Source organism: Natrix helvetica (genome assembly GCF_964273705.1).
Source record: "Natrix helvetica genome assembly, chromosome: 3".
Classification (NCBI taxonomy): Eukaryota; Metazoa; Chordata; class Lepidosauria; order Squamata; family Natricidae; genus Natrix; species Natrix helvetica.
This window is the reverse complement of record NC_138549.1, coordinates 140,715,140-140,730,746: the sequence shown is the minus strand read 5'-3', so window position 1 is coordinate 140,730,746 and position 15,607 is coordinate 140,715,140. Positions and strand designations below refer to the sequence as shown.

Sequence of the window (15,607 nt, the reverse complement as noted above, 5' to 3'; positions counted from 1 at the left end):
AGTTACAGGAAACCACTTCTGATACAGTATAGTTCAAACACGTTTCCTTTTTTATTGCTTAAACCCGATCTGGGGTTTGTTTTTTTCGTTTTGAAAATGTGCATTCTCTTCCTAATGTGGTCAGGATTAGACTGTTGAATCTTTATTTCTTTATTTTTGCAAATTTTCTCCTCTAGCTAAAATACCAGAATCTATAAATTGTAGCCTATGACTGGAGAGGATTCAGATCTTTTATTAAGAAAAGGAGAACAAACAAGAAAGGGTCAAAACATTTATAGAAACAAAAGTACTATTTCTTGGCATAAGGTCTCCATGTAGGAAGTGCAGCTTGCAACACAAGTGAGTATATTGCATACCTTTTTTTCAATTTGTCTCATTAACAGGCTGCACACTCATTAGTAAAATGTAATGTGCGTCTATGTAAGTTTGAGTTTTTCCTAAAAAATCTTCTGGAATAATTCTGCTATCAATTGATTTTACCAGACTATTGAAAGTATGGGATTATGACTCCTCGCTTTCCCCCCTGTTAAGTGCTTATTTAGACTTTTGTGTTCTCTTTCATGCTAAAGAAAAACTGGAAAATTGCTTTTTAAATGTACATTACTATTAATAGGCTTTGTAAATGCATTACAGAACATTCAAGCAAAAGGAAAAACATGAATTTAATTTGTCTTGTAAGCTGCCTGTAGTAATGTTAACTAGAATTGTTCTTTCCTTTAGCTAAAGGCATTATAAATATACAAACCCCAACGGCTGTTAGAAGTGATAGCAAGATTTTTTTAAAAAAAAGCTTGATTTGTGAAAGCATTTTGCTGTTCTACAGTTAATTTATGTTAATGAATAAATAGATTTATAACACTATACAATCTAACATAACTTTTGGCAAAAGATTTAATTTATTCCACTTCATGGGGATTATATTGTATTATCTGACAAAGCATTCTATAATCCACAAAATATTATACAATAATAAATTGATTCATTCTTTAGGTGTCAGATGTAACATCGTTAAATGTAATGGAAAATAACAAAAGCATTAGCCCTTAGCAGTGGTGAAATTCATTTTTTTTACTACCGTTTCTGTGAGCGTGGCTTGGTGGGTGTGGCAGGGGAAGGATACCGCAAAATCTCCATTCCCTCCCCACCCTTGGGGGAAGGATATTACAAAATCTCCATTTCCACCCCACTCTGGGGCCAGCCAGAGGTGGTATATGCCGGTTCTCCAAACTATTCAAAATTTCCGCTACCGGTTCTCCAGAACCTGTCAGAACCCGCTGAATTTCATCCCTGCCCCTTAGAGATGTATTCTAATCTGCTAGAATTTATCCATTTACAGGTTCTTTTCCTGGCATTGTATAAATCTAGGATTTACCTAAGATTTGTGTTTCACGGTGCAATTTAGGATCTGACTGCAGTGCAATACAGGATCTTTTTATGACTGCAAATGTTTGACTTTCTTTCATTTTAAAATACATCTCTGTTGATACCAAGAAGTGAGAGTTAAGTCAGTCATTATAGGTGCGTTATATTCCCTGGCCAAAGGAAGAGTGGTTTTGTACTTTAGGATTACACATTCCAGATGCAACCAATTCTTGAAAACTCCACGCATAAAACATTTGTATGCATCTAAGTATGTGTTTATGTGAAATATTTATTGTTAATTCTTTTCACAGCAACTGTATGAGCAATTTCAAAGAGAACAGGACCTGGATAATTGCCCACTAATATTAAATAACAGCTGATTAAAATAAATATAACTAGCCAAGTGTAAGATGAGGAATGTTAGCTATCCCAGTAACTGATTCCCATCAAAATATACCAGTTATTCTGTCTCTCTGGGGGTGTCTGGCAACATTATGGCTACCATCTTAACTTTTTTTGAACATTTCCTGCAGAAACCACTGTCTCTATCACACTCAATCCATTCTACAGACAGGCTGACCCAACTATCTACTTCCTCTTCTTTTCCCAGTAGGAGGAGGGGAAAGGGAGGGGGGCCTGGGTGTAACAGGAATTGTCTAAGTGACAGGAAAGGAAGGGAAAGGAGATGAGGAGAGGAGACTGCTAACTGAATACGTTAGGGGGGGGGGATGGAAGGAAATCTTATGTTCTTAAGTAAAAGGTTTAGGTCAACATACAAACAACTCCTACCATAAAGTATCTCCCATTATTCATCAGTTTGTCTGTAGCTAGTTGCATTTCCTATTGATTTGCCTACTTGTGCTAAAAAAAAACTCTACCAGAAGTCTTTGAATGTTAGCTGAGTAATTTATATCTCAGTTTAGGTGACCAAAACTGAAATGCAAGCAAGAAAATATGTCTACCCACCAGCATCCCTTGATGACTCCACAGCTTTCCCAAAATGTGTGGGTCCAAAATTCAGTGGTCCTTTTGCATTTTTAAGAATTGAGGGAGTTAAGGGGCAATTGCTACATTCAGTCTTGCAGATGTTGAGGCATTCTTTTCAGTCTTTGAAGTTCTTCTTCTAATGTCTCCACCCACTTTCAGTGTGTGAACTTTGATGTGCCGTTCAAAGCCCTGGGGTGAACCTCAAGTTGAGTCTTGCATCTCTGATATTGGTTAAAACTGTTGTTGTATAAATAATAATTTGACTTGTCAATGTGGAAAGACATTGCACTTAACATATGAGAACAGCATAGTAATGCCATCTGAAGACAAATACACATTGTTGCAGGTTAACAAGACATTGATTTCTCCCCCTTTTTTTATTTATGATTTACTTAGTTTTGGTTTAGTATGCTGTGCAGCCTGTTCAATTGCTTGGTAAACCATGGTTTAATGCTTTAGTGAAGAAACTGGTTTATTACCCTGTTTCTCCCCTGAAAATAAGCCCTCCCCTAAAATATTGCAACATAGCAGCAGCCATGAAGTGACCATGCTTGCCGCCTCCTGCACCTCAAAAATAATAAGGTCTCCCCAACAATAAAGCCAAGTGCTTATTTCGGGGAAACACGGTAGTAAAGCAATGATTATGATTTACTTTACTATGTCAAATCCAACCAGTAAATAAGAATGTTGAAAGAACTAATTATTAAAATCTCTATAGCCACTCCTGCCTGCCCAACTCAATTGTCCCACTTGCCAGAGGCCAGGTTTTCTTCTGTTTACACAAGCAAGATTAGTCATAGCCAGAAATGCAGAACTTGCCATCTCTTGTTCTTTCCTTCTCTTCTTCATACAATTTTTGCCTTTCTTGGTATTTGCTTCACTTTTCCCATGTGCTTTTTCTTCCTCTTTCATTTTGTGTATTTATAAGTTGTCACTGACTATCAAAGGTGACACCAACCAGAGCATAGAATAATTCGAAGAAGTAGTGCAAGATCACATGCCATGGATAGACCTGGCCCATAGAATTGCCACGAATTGGACATGGCTGAATGGATAACATCATAAACAACAACAACAACAACAACAACAACAACCCACTTCTGCACTTATGCTCAACTGTAAATCTCACAGAATTCAGTAGAGTTGATTCCCAGGTAAATATGTTTCTCGAATTTCTGAAAATATCTTTTCTTGGTTATCCTTCTTTATTTCACTTATTCTTTATATTTTCTAACTTGTTTAGAACTCTATACAGGTAGTCCTCAACCACAATTGAACTCCAAATTTATGTTGCTAGGTGAGGAATTTGTATTGAGTTTCGCTCCATTTTACGACTTGCCACATTTATTAAGTGAATCACTGGAATTGTTATATTAGTAACACCATTGTTAAGTGAATCTGGTTTTCCCATTGACTTTGCTTGTCAGAAAGTCACAAAAGGTGATCACATGAGCACAGGACCCTGCCACCGTCGTAAATATGAAACCCGTTGTCAAGCATCTGAGTTTAAATCGCACAACCACAGGGATGCTGCAATGGTCATAAGTGTGAAACATGGACATAAGTCACTTTTTCAATACCATTGTAACTTTGAACGGTCTCTAAATGAACTGTTGTAAGTTAAGGATTACCTGTATTAGTTCTCTTTCTGTTTAAATGTTATGTATTGTTTTCTCTTAGTAAACTTTTCCCCCACTAAAAACATCTGAATCCTATGTCATTAATAAGGAAGAGTGAGTGCTGTCTGGAGTGACATCACAAGTCAAGGAATTGAATCTTTCCAAGATGAAATGATTGGGGAATTTGGGAGCCTAACAATTTCTGGGAAATTCCATCCCAGAAATTGAAGACTTATAGTTCCCCCTTCAGAGTTAGTTTGCAATTTGGGAGGTCTCCTAGACTTGCAGATCCTGCTTGAAATGCAGATAGCAACAGTAGCCAGGAGAGATTTTAGATAGTAACATCTTGTACACCAATTGTTATCCTTCCTGGACCCATGCCCTAATCATTTCCCATGTGCAATGCAAGCTACATGGACCTGCCTTGAGGAACATGAGGAAATTACAGTGGTTGCAGAATGAAAAGTCCCAAGCAGCGTAACCCACTGCTTTGGAAACTGGTTATCAGTTGACTTCTGATATGATTCAAGGTGTTGATTGTCATGTTTAAGACCATGAATGGCTGTTTAGGGACCACTTTCTTCTGTATTCATCTGCCTGTCCAATCAGATCAAATAGGGTCACTCACCTCCAGATCCCATTTCTAATCACTTGATGGAGCCCTGGAAGCATACATTTTCAGTAGCTGTCCTCACTCTTTATAGCTCACTCGTAGTAGAAATTCAATCCATGTCATGTCTCCTAGGCTTCCGGGAAAACTTTGAAGGCTTACCTGTTCAGTCTTGCACAGAAAGAAAGTAACCTGTGATTTGAAAGTGAGGTTGCAAATGCATGTATTTTTTGATGTTTAGTTTTTTAATCCCCTCCCCTTAAATGTATTTGGGGATTTCTAGGGTAGTGTTTATATGTTTGCATTGTAAACTGCCTAGAGCCTGTGGGAATGGGTAGCATACAAGTAAATCAGGCAGTTAATAATTTTATTAAATAAATGATGAAAGACTTTGTTGCTGGCTATGCTGCTATGGGGAAAATTCAAAACAAAATAAACTCTGAGACCACCAAGAAAATTGTCAGGAGTCTTATAATTAATAAGGATTTATTAAAACAGTCCCTTTTACTAACAGCACTGGAGATTCACCCCGAAGAGCATCACAGTACATCTGAGTGATGGGAAAGTAGGTAATTTATGGATGTGACTGACAAAGAAAACACTTTTCTTGGGCAAATGTTATAGCCCTTCAAATTCTTCACTCCCAGAGTTGGGAGCAGGTTTAGGCACAAGGGAAGGATATATATTAAGTGTCCAGCACCCGGCTAAGAAAAAAGAGGGAAACAGTTATAGAATTGGGATTAGGAGAGGAAATGTGTTACGTTGTAGTTTGTGAGATTAAATAGAAAGAGTTAGCTCCTGGGTACTTATAAATTCTAGTAATAAATTTTTGTCTAGATTTATTATAATATAAATATAAATGATTCTAGACAAAAGCACGTTTAAACAAATATAGTTAAATGAGAATGATGGTATATTGATGGTATAAAGATTTTTGATTTAAAATGTACAATTCAATATGAATGAAATATAAAGAATGATTGTAGTAACACACGAAATTTATTTGTAACCAATCGACATGCTTTCTGGAAGATGTAATGAAGAATGTTTTTGTGTGTGGTTTTTTTTGTTTAATTAAAACAATAAAATAAGAAAAAAAAAACAAAGAAAGAGTTAGCTTGTCCTACCTTCACTACCTTGATTGCACTCCAATTTGGATATAACAGTTTCAAATGTATTAAAATGGGGTGGGGGAAAGTTTACAAAAGTGCCAGAGTAAGTGTAAAATGAAAAGTTTTTCAAAGAAATTATCACTGAATTGAAAAATTCTTCATACTGATTTAGCTGTTAGCTGCTTTATTTGTATTTTTTCTTTCAAACTACGTATATTGTTTTCAGTGTTAAGAGCCTCCCACTTCTAACAAGGTTTCCTGGTTCTAATATAAACATACACCCATGAAATGGACTTTCATCTTTGTATTTAACTGATTGAGAAAAGATTGAAGCCAGATATAATTATCCACCAGTCTTATGGTATAATTTAATCAGATTGTGGATATTCGGAATGGTTGATGCTTTGGGAATCTAAACATTAATTCTTTGATTACATGTAACAATTATATACCTATTGCAACTGAAACCTATGTATATTATTACAGGTGTTCATTTTTGTTATATCCTTATTTACTTAAAATAATGCCCAAATATGAGTGTTATCAAAAATAAAGCCCATTTTAATCCCGTAGAGATGGTGCTATCCAGATGCGTTAAGAAAGTATAAACTGTATCTGCATGGAGTCAGAGGATTTCTTTTTTGTTTATAATTATCAATAATAATTTATTGTTTATTCTAGCATGTCTGAAAAATAATTGCTGTACACTGAAGGTAGGGCTGGAGATGCTTACATTTACAGCTTGTGCACTGTGTTCTTGTTTATTTATTTAGTTTGTCACTCATTTACAAGATAACAGGAATAAGAATGAACATGTATAAGAACACAGGAAATGGGCACAAATAAATGAGGATAGGGACATTAGGCCTGCTGGTGCACTTATGCACTTTTTTGGATAAATCTGAAAGAAATCACAATTATCTTGAGTACTTGTGACATTGGGGTCAGGCTTAATATATGATAATAAGCACTTCCACTGGGAAAGACAGCATCGTGTAAGATAATTACCTGATGTAGTAATTAGTATAATTTAAGGATTTGTCCTCTTAATAGTAGGAATTTGGGAAAACCTGAGATTAGAGGATTTCTCTGCAGAACTAGCCTGAATCTTTATGTACGCAGATGGGTAAGATACAAAGGTTCCATTCCTTTTCTAAGACAATTTTTACATGTCACATTGTACGCTATGCACCTGTACAAATTTAAATGCTGCCTGTTTCTGCTTACTGAAAGCAGCTGCTGCAATTCTTCCATTTCTGTCCATAAGGTTGGATGTATGTCAGTGATGGCTTAAGCAATCCCAGTTATCTTGGTAGGTGGTTATCTAACTACCTAGAGCCCCACATAAATAAAGTGCTCCATAACAAAATCTTTCTTTCCTATTCTTCAGTTTCATATTATCAGGACTTAAGCTAAAAAGTGTTGTGAGAAACAATACAAACATAATCGTTCCTGTTCTATGCTCCTTCATCCGCTATACTGTAACTCCCTAAGCAGAAAAGTCACCATAGTTTCATATAAAGTTCCAAGATTGTCTTTTCTATTTATCTTTTTCTATTTGCCAATCAGCAATGTAAATACGGGATTTTGCAATTTCTTTCGTCTTTTCCATTCCCTGGAAATACTACAAAATTCTGGGATATCTGTTCAAAAGTTATATATTTGCAATAGTTTCGGGAAATTTATAATTGACTTGAAGCAGTATTGTGTATTTTTTACACAATTCCTACACACCATCAAAATTCGTATTTCAGTACAGAAAATGCAAGCTGGTTGCATTAAATTCTGGCACAAATTAACACACTGTGAATTTGTACTTGAAAAAGCTTTGGATTACTGAAACATAGAATCATTAGACTTTTAAATCTGTTTATTAATATCAACAAATTATATTCTATCATGGCACATAGTATTGCCCTTTGAGATCTATGGATAATATTGACATACCATTTTAGCATTTGCCTTTTCTGTTTATCTTTTTTTAGCTTGTGTGTTTCAGCATTCTGAAGATATGGCGTCTCACTATAAGTACCTACCAACAGAATGCTACAATCTAGTTTCGTTTTTCTTGGTATTGAAGTTCTGAATAGTAAGACATCCAGTATAGTGAGACTTTAGCTACTTTGAAAACAATCTAATAATACCCGAATAAAGGATTTAGCTGCAGTTATATCACCCAGCATGATGATTTTTTCCGTCAAAGATGTCTAAACTAGGAGTTCAAACTGTACTGATGGAGTGAACAATGATGTGGAAGAAGAAGCTGTGGATTGTTGTGACACTGTGCTTTACACTTTCCATCTGGAAGATATATATTTCTGTTTCATCTTTGTCCAAAAGTCTTGGTGAGTGGCTACAAGAAGACTCATTAATGGAAGAAGAAATGTGTTACCATAACAAATGTATTGCCCAAAGCAGTCGGGATTGGTTTTGTGATCACTTTGATGCCTCGGTAAACTGCCTGCTGACTCTTGAAAACTCTGATATTCCGCCAGAGGTTCTTCAGTGGTGGCTGGTGAGTATTGCATCATATTACTAAGCTAAACAACGATAACCATTTAGAGAAAAGAATTGGAAAAACATATTATTCTCTCTACTAAGTGAAGTGTTGGTTGTGTGTAGTACATGTCCAGATTTGCCTTTTAGTGGAAAATAAATGACAGAGGCTTATTTTAGCATTTTATCGTTTTCATTTTAACTAAGATTGAGCATAGTAAAAGCACTGCAGTCCAATAAACAGTGAACATTTGTAATCTTTATATACTGTATGTAAACCATTTCACCCAACTTTTTGCTTGATTTTTTCCTGTACTTGTTTAAAACCTGGCTTCTCTTCCTTTCCTCTTTTTGAAGATCTAGATTGCATTATCTTTTGGCATGATAGATGAAGAAAGGTAGATTTGCTTCCTAACTATAAAGCATTCATTGCCCAGTCAGTCAGCAATCTCCCTAAATGTTGTTACAATCTGAATTTCATAACATAACATTAAATGTGCAGGACTATGGGAGTTAGGGTTGGACAATTTGTAGGGGGCCACACAGCCTCTCTCTCCATAATGTACATATCAGAGTCAGCCAGTTTGGAAATCTTCAAGCTGTCCTTTGGTTTCTATTAACTCTTCAGCTCTGTTCTCATGTCTTATAATGTAAGTAAGGTACAGAACATTTTTTTCTGTTTAGGACTATACTTGGTGTTTGATGTGTGCTGAGCTACATTAAAAATTAATTTTGATTTTATCTAATGAATATTTACTAGAAATTAACTAGATATGTTACTGAAATGTTACTTTCCCTGTATTTAATATTTCTCTATTTCTGTGTCATCAGTCATTACAATTTTATGCCTAACCCCAAATGAACCAATCATGATTAAGAAAGGATAAATCCATGTAGTAGGAAAAGATCAGTATTGCACTGAGAAATAATTAAGAATTTGTTTCTACAGTATCTTATAAATTGACTCAGTATTTTGAGTTGCTTAATGCAACTCATCCCTTGGAAGGAACGCGGTGGCTCAGTGGCTAAAATGCTGCGCTTGTAGATCAGAAGGTTGGCAGTTGGGCGGTTCAAATCCCCAGCACCGGGTAAGAGAGTGAGCTCCCGTTACTTGTCCCAGTTTTTGCCAACCTAGCAGTTCAAAAATGCTTCTACGCATTTTTTTAGTACTACGCATGTGCGTGTAGCTAGTATCAAGCATGCACATGTGAAGCGCATGCATGTGGCGTGTCCCTGAGTGAACCAGCAGTAGCAGCAGTCAGAACTCACCCCTATATAGTTCTCACTTTTGAAACCAGTATTAACCAGTGTAGTTCAGAGGTCTCCAAAAGGTTTGTATATCTTCTCCAAAATAAAACATTTTCTTGGGCAGGCTTTATTAGAAGTCCCTCCACCAAGCTTCTAATGCTTAATTTTATTCCATCAGAAGCTACAAAGATCAAAAGATGGCAGCCAAATTCAGAAGATGGTAAAATATCTGTTTGACCTCCTTCAGTCACCCACTGCTAAAGCCCAGGATGCTGTTCATTGTGGAGCCTGTGCTGTGGTGGGAAACTCAGGAAGGCTGAGGGGCTCTAAATATGGAAAGAAGATAGATTCGCACAAGTTTGTGATGAGGTAAGCAGGTAGAAGAGAGCATATAGACAAAGAATGAGAAAAAGACCTGCAGCCCTCAACCTAGATTCAAATGACACAGCAGATTGGTGTAGACCAGTGGTGGGTTCCTACCGGTTCAGAGCAGCTCGGCAGAACTGGTAATTCTGACTGCAAGCCGAGAGCGAACCAGTTCTCTGTTTGCGTGAAAGTGGTCCGTCCGCCCATCGCCAGGTTATGCTGATGTTTATTGCTGCTTCTGAAGCCCAGCTGATCAGTGACGGCAGATTGAATTGCCGTTCCTCAGCTGTTTGCAATGCGGAAGTTCACTTTTTGCTAAACTGCATGTGCACACGCAGTGCGCATCTGGCGCATGTGCGTGAGGTGAACCGGTTGGTCAGCCAGTAGGAACCCACCGCTGGTGTAGAACCTCTCGCAGGAGTGATATTTTCCTATTACTTTCTTTTTATTATTATTACATTAACTAGTCTAACTGCCCTAAAATGGTAGGGAGTTGGGATATTTATGCCGTGTTTGATTTGATTCAAAGGTGGTATTTTGAATATGCAGGTCTATGAACTCAGCACTGACTTGTTAAAACAGCGGCAGCAAAAGCAGTATTTTCCATGATCGCACATCCAGGAAACAGATGACATTGTATTAATGAGTCAAGGACAAAAACTGCATTTACTTTCTGAAGCATCTTTAATCTGAATTAAAACCCAAGTATTGTCCAGCCTACTCCTCTAGATTAGAAATAAAGATTATAGCAATAACAATCTTCTTCCCATCTTTGGCATCTTTGTTAATTTTGTCAATTTTAATGTTAATGTTTATTACTCTGATATTTTAATGTTTTATCTTGTTGCTTTTTACTTGTTTGTAAGCTTCCTAGAGTTGCCTCTAGGCGGGATGGCGGCATATAAATAATAAAAAGTAAAAATTTGTGGATATAGAAAAGACGTGATTTTCTCTATTGCCAGCAGGTGGCCACAAACAAATTGACAATAAAACCATTGATAACCATTACCATATTAAAAACATTTTTATCCTGATAAATGATCCTAAGTTTGCAATCAGGAATCTAATATATTGCTGCTATGAAGCAGATATTATAACTGGATATTGTAAGACACTATTGCGTGGGTGTCAAATTTGCAGCGTCACGTTGCTGCCATATGATGTATCGCAACACTTTTCTCCTTTGCGGAGCTGGGATGGGCGTGGCCTGCCCGTGGGTCATCAGTTAGACACCCCTGCTCTATTCCCTTAGGGAAGACAATGGGTCTTTGTGGGTCAGGTATAGAGATCTCAATCATTCATCCAGTTGGGGGTTAGAAAATCTTAATTTCTAAGGGTAGTGGTGTATATCTTGTTATGTAGGTAGCTGTATTTGCTTTGCCAAGCATGTCACATTCTAAAATATACACACTTGGACCGAAAGTAGGTCCCACAAGGTAATTTAAACCATGAAATAAACGCCTTAACATTATACGAAGGTTTAAAATTTGCCCCTTAAAATCCACCCCAAATCTTAAACTCTCTTCTGTTGATACTACAAAAGGCATGCTGCATGCAGCTTATGGACCATATTATGTACTTCTAAAACAAAATATATGTTTCCTATTTAATTTTTTCTCAAAAAGTGATAACTAAATGAGGAAATAGAATATCCATATTGAATATCATGTAGGCCAGGAGTATCAAACTGGCGGTCTGTGGGCCTGATGTGTCATGCACAGGCCACACCCACATCAGCTCCATGAAGGGGAAGAATGTCATGATACATCATGTCATGGCAATATGACGCTATGAGTTTGACACCCGTCATGTAGTTGATATCCACTAACTTTATCTGGATCTGTTCTTTATCTGTACTTATTAAGTACAAAAGCTGGACATAGATATAGGTTTTGTACTTAGTAAGTTTAAGTAACAATTTTTTCCATGTGTGTGATCTAGATATCTTGAATAAGAAGATTCTGATTGGTTTTTTAAAAATATTCTCCAAGAATGAACACTGCACAGGTTACAGGTTTTGAGGAAGATGTTGGTACACGAACCACACACCATTTCATGTACCCAGAAAGTGCGATGAATCTCCGTCCTAATGTACATCTTGTACTAATCCCTTTCAAACCTCTGGATCTCAAATGGTTGGCCAGTGCTCTTTCAACAGGAGATATCCAGCAGTAAGTATCCTCCCTAAGTAATTGCAGTATAAAAGGCTGGGCAATAACATAGTAATATCATGTCATCAAGCATTCCTAGTGCTATCAGGATATCAACCATGTTTCCATTCTTAGATGGCAAACACATTTCTCACTACATGAGATATTTGTCATTATCACTTATTAAATAAATTTCCTGATTTTCCATAAATGGATTTCAATCTATCAACCAGAGCAGGGGTGTCAAACTCAATTTCATTGAGGGCAGTATCAGGGTTGTATTTGACCTTGCAGACCGGTATGGGCATGGCCAGCATGATGTCACTCATGTTGGGGGGGCTGTGATGGCCCAAGCACTCTGCCAGTGAAAACGGGCTCCTGAGTTCCGTTTTCAGCTGTGACGGCATCCTGCAACCCTCTGCCAGCAAAAACAGAACTCGGGAGGACCACGCATACAACCCTCCCAAGCTCTGTTTTTGCTGGCAGAGCACCGCAGACCAGTTCTTTGCTGTTTCCAGGGCAGCCCTGCGGGTTGGATCTAAGCACCCTGCGGGCAGAATCTGGCCCCCGGGCCTTGAGTTTGACATCCCTGAACCAGAGGAACACAAATAAAATTATGGTTAAAATCAGAAGTCTCCTGATTTGTGGCTACCCTGGACTAATATAGTTCTTTTTCTACAATGTCTACAATGTTGATTAAAATAAAATAACGTTGAATGGCAAAGATTCTTTCATTCCTTTCACAGAACATACAGAAAGGTTAAACGATTTATTAAAGCCGACAAAAGTAAGGTAAGGGGTAAATTAAAACGCAATAATGCATTTATTAACATTACATGTTTTTTGTGGATTAAAAATAATTGGCATTGGAGTCCCAACTTCATAAATAAATGTATTGTTTCATATTTATTTTATACATGAAATGCATATTTCAAGCTGGTAATATTCCTTGCTAAATAATAAAATACGGGAGGCAGAAGGAAAAAAAATAGTTATGAAGGCCACCATACACAATCTTAACAGTCAAAGCAAACTTGCACTAGGGAGGATCCAACTAGGAATCTCTTAGGAATATGAACTGTTCTTGTTCCAGGCTACAGGTGTCGTATTTTGTGGTACCTTGGCCCTGAAGCCATGGAATAACTGCACATACTGTCAGGGACTGATGTGTCCAGAGAAAGGGGATCAGTCATTCTACTTTAAGTCCTAGGGAACATTAAGGACTTTTCTTGCTCTGAAGTTATTCTTATAATAGATGGACAAATTTGAGGAAAGATTTATGATCAATCTGGGCGAATTCTTGTTTTACAAAATTTTCTTCTTAGATTCTAATAATTCACCCTGGTTTCCTGAAATATATCCACGACAAATGGACACGGCATCATGGGAAGTATCCTTCCACTGGGTTGATTACACTGATGTTTGCCATCCATACCTGCACACGGGTAAGTGCACCAAAAAAACCTGTAAATCAGAGGTTCCCAATCCACGGGCTGTGACCATGTACTGGACCGCAGCCCATTGCGAACTGGGCCGCACAAGCGATGGGCCATCGGATGAGCTCCAACAGAGCTCTGCAAGCATTCTCCCACTGCTTGTGGAGAACCATTCCCTTTCCCCATTGGTCCCCTTCGCCACCGGTCTGCAGAGCCAGAAAGGCTGGGGATCGCTGCTATAAATGGGTTCTGAGCTGAATTGAGTTCCTATTGCTTCACTAGCCACTTTTAGCTCTGTTCCCAAAACAATTTCTCTTTACAATTTATTTAGTAATAAAAATCTTATTGGGAAGCTACAAAATGGCAGACACTATGTGGCCAATATTGATACTTTATAGGACACTTCGTACTTTAATCACCAAAATGAAAAACTAGGACAAAACATAAATTCCACCTACTATTCAACGTAAGTTATATTTTAAGTACTTGCTGTTTCACTTCCCACTTTGCAAAACCCATATATAACTTTCTAAAATAAAAAGTAAAATCAACATTTGCAACTATAGGGTTTATGTAATGGAATCGACTATAGTGTGGCGGGCAATCTAATACAGTATTTTTGATGTTTTGTATTTCAATGCTCATCTCTTCCATCCAACATGGCAATGACAGAGACCTGGGAGAAATGTAATTCAAAGCATATAACAGGGATTAAGTATCTGGTCTCTTAAGTAGATGTGTAACATTTACATTTTTTTTGCAGTCATTTATTATTTTCTCACTTGCTTCTATATGTGGTAGGTTTCTGCCTTTGGCTTTGGTGCAGACTTCCATGGGAATTGGCATCACTACTGGGAAGACAACCGTTACGCAGGAGCCTTTCGCAAGTCTGGCGTACACAATGGCACTGTTGAGCTACAACTCATTGAAAGGCTGACAATTGAAGGCAAATTGGCATTCTATAAGTAGTTTATACTTTACGCTACGTGTCTAAGCTTGCTGAATTAGATTGAAATAGGGATAACGCCTCCCCAAAATGTCTTACAATCTCACAGTTCTTCACACATTAAGATTTTTTTTAATTCCATCTGTTCTGGTTTCAAAGAAAAGCAGAATTAGAATAAAAAGCAAGAAGAGGAGACATTTCTGTTCATTTCATGCACCAAATATTAAAAACATGAGTAACATGGTTCTGCTTTTCTGAATTTATGTATTTTAGAACAAAGGAGACTATAAACACAATTTGTTACTACTTCAGCTTTTGCTTCCTTCTCTGAGTATGAAACCATAGACAGAACAATTCAGATTTACTAGCTGTGTTTTTGACAGCAGAAGAAATTGGAACACTAAAAGAAACGTATTTTTGATTATTTTCAGAATAGGTGTTTGAATGTGAAATATATCTTTGAATTTGAAAGTTAGGCTTTTTCATAACTAATTTGGTGCTTCCCCTTCCCTCCATCACAATTTATAAATCAAGTTCTCAATGAATTATCCAGATTTTTAATATTATTTGAATATTACTTGAAAATGATTTTTTAAATATTATTTGAAATGATTGCTGAAAATATGTTTATTAAATGTATATACATATTGCTGTTTGGGGTGATTCTACATATATATTACAACAGTCATTATTTAGGACTATGTAATTCACTAACTGGCAACTCTATATTAGCTTCATCAATTCTAGACCCTATCATACCATGTTAAGTTTAATATTAGTGATGTAAATCTTTATTTAAACAATGGTAAGCCAAACAGCCAATGTTATGGTTCATAACACAGCTTTCTATGATAGTAGATCATTTTTTGTTGGCATGGCCATTCCCATGGTTAGACATATTGTACGATAAACTTTTTCTCTGTGAAGAAAAACTGAAATGCAAAATAAATCTATTGAACTGGGCAAAAAATACACTATTATCTAAATACTTTTATGTTGCTCCAATTAGAGAATGAGTAAGTAAATAAAAAGGTCAGATTCACATCCAACTCTACTTAATTGACCTCTGCTCTTCTCTCCAACTGCTCTGATGGGTTTTAAGCAGAGAACCGCCCTCTCCACACAGTATTTAATCTAATTCCCCAAACCTGGAAAATCCTGACCAGCTGTTCCTGCTCAGTTTGTATTATTTTTTAACCCAGGGCTGTCAGGCTCACAGCCCGCGGCCCAGATGCATCACTGCTGGCCACACCCAGTTTAGCAAAGGGGAAAAAA

General features: G+C 37.0%; 1 protein-coding gene and 1 long non-coding RNA gene across 4 annotated transcripts in view; one reads left to right on the top strand and one right to left on the bottom strand.

The window, feature by feature from the left end:
- Positions 1-4,711, bottom strand: part of LOC309388928 — a 36,595-nt gene extending 31,884 nt beyond the window's left edge. Inside the window, exons 1-2 of the long non-coding RNA XR_014174868.1 lie at positions 4,597-4,711; positions 2,329-2,586 (exon numbers count right to left, since the gene is read on the bottom strand). This is a non-coding gene — a long non-coding RNA (uncharacterized lncRNA). The remainder of the gene's footprint in view (positions 1-2,328; positions 2,587-4,596) is intronic.
- LOC309388927 (CMP-N-acetylneuraminate-beta-galactosamide-alpha-2,3-sialyltransferase 2-like) lies at positions 125-15,304 on the top strand. Of its 3 annotated transcripts, XM_081946700.1 has the most exons (9): positions 125-339; positions 3,297-3,503; positions 4,714-4,783; positions 7,676-8,205; positions 9,613-9,803; positions 11,792-11,971; positions 12,697-12,742; positions 13,276-13,395; positions 14,188-15,304. In XM_081946700.1, exons 4-9 carry the CDS (start codon positions 7,936-7,938, stop codon positions 14,353-14,355), a joined length of 975 nt encoding a protein of 324 aa, XP_081802826.1. In that variant the 5' UTR covers positions 125-339; positions 3,297-3,503; positions 4,714-4,783; positions 7,676-7,935; the 3' UTR covers positions 14,356-15,304. The 3 variants fall into 3 exon arrangements, with proteins under 3 accessions (XP_081802826.1, XP_081802825.1, XP_081802827.1); XM_081946699.1 differs by lacking the exons at positions 125-339; positions 3,297-3,503 and having other exon boundaries at positions 4,628-4,783; XM_081946701.1 differs by lacking the exons at positions 125-339; positions 3,297-3,503; positions 13,276-13,395 and having other exon boundaries at positions 4,629-4,783.
- The last annotated feature ends 303 nt before the right edge of the window (positions 15,305-15,607 follow it).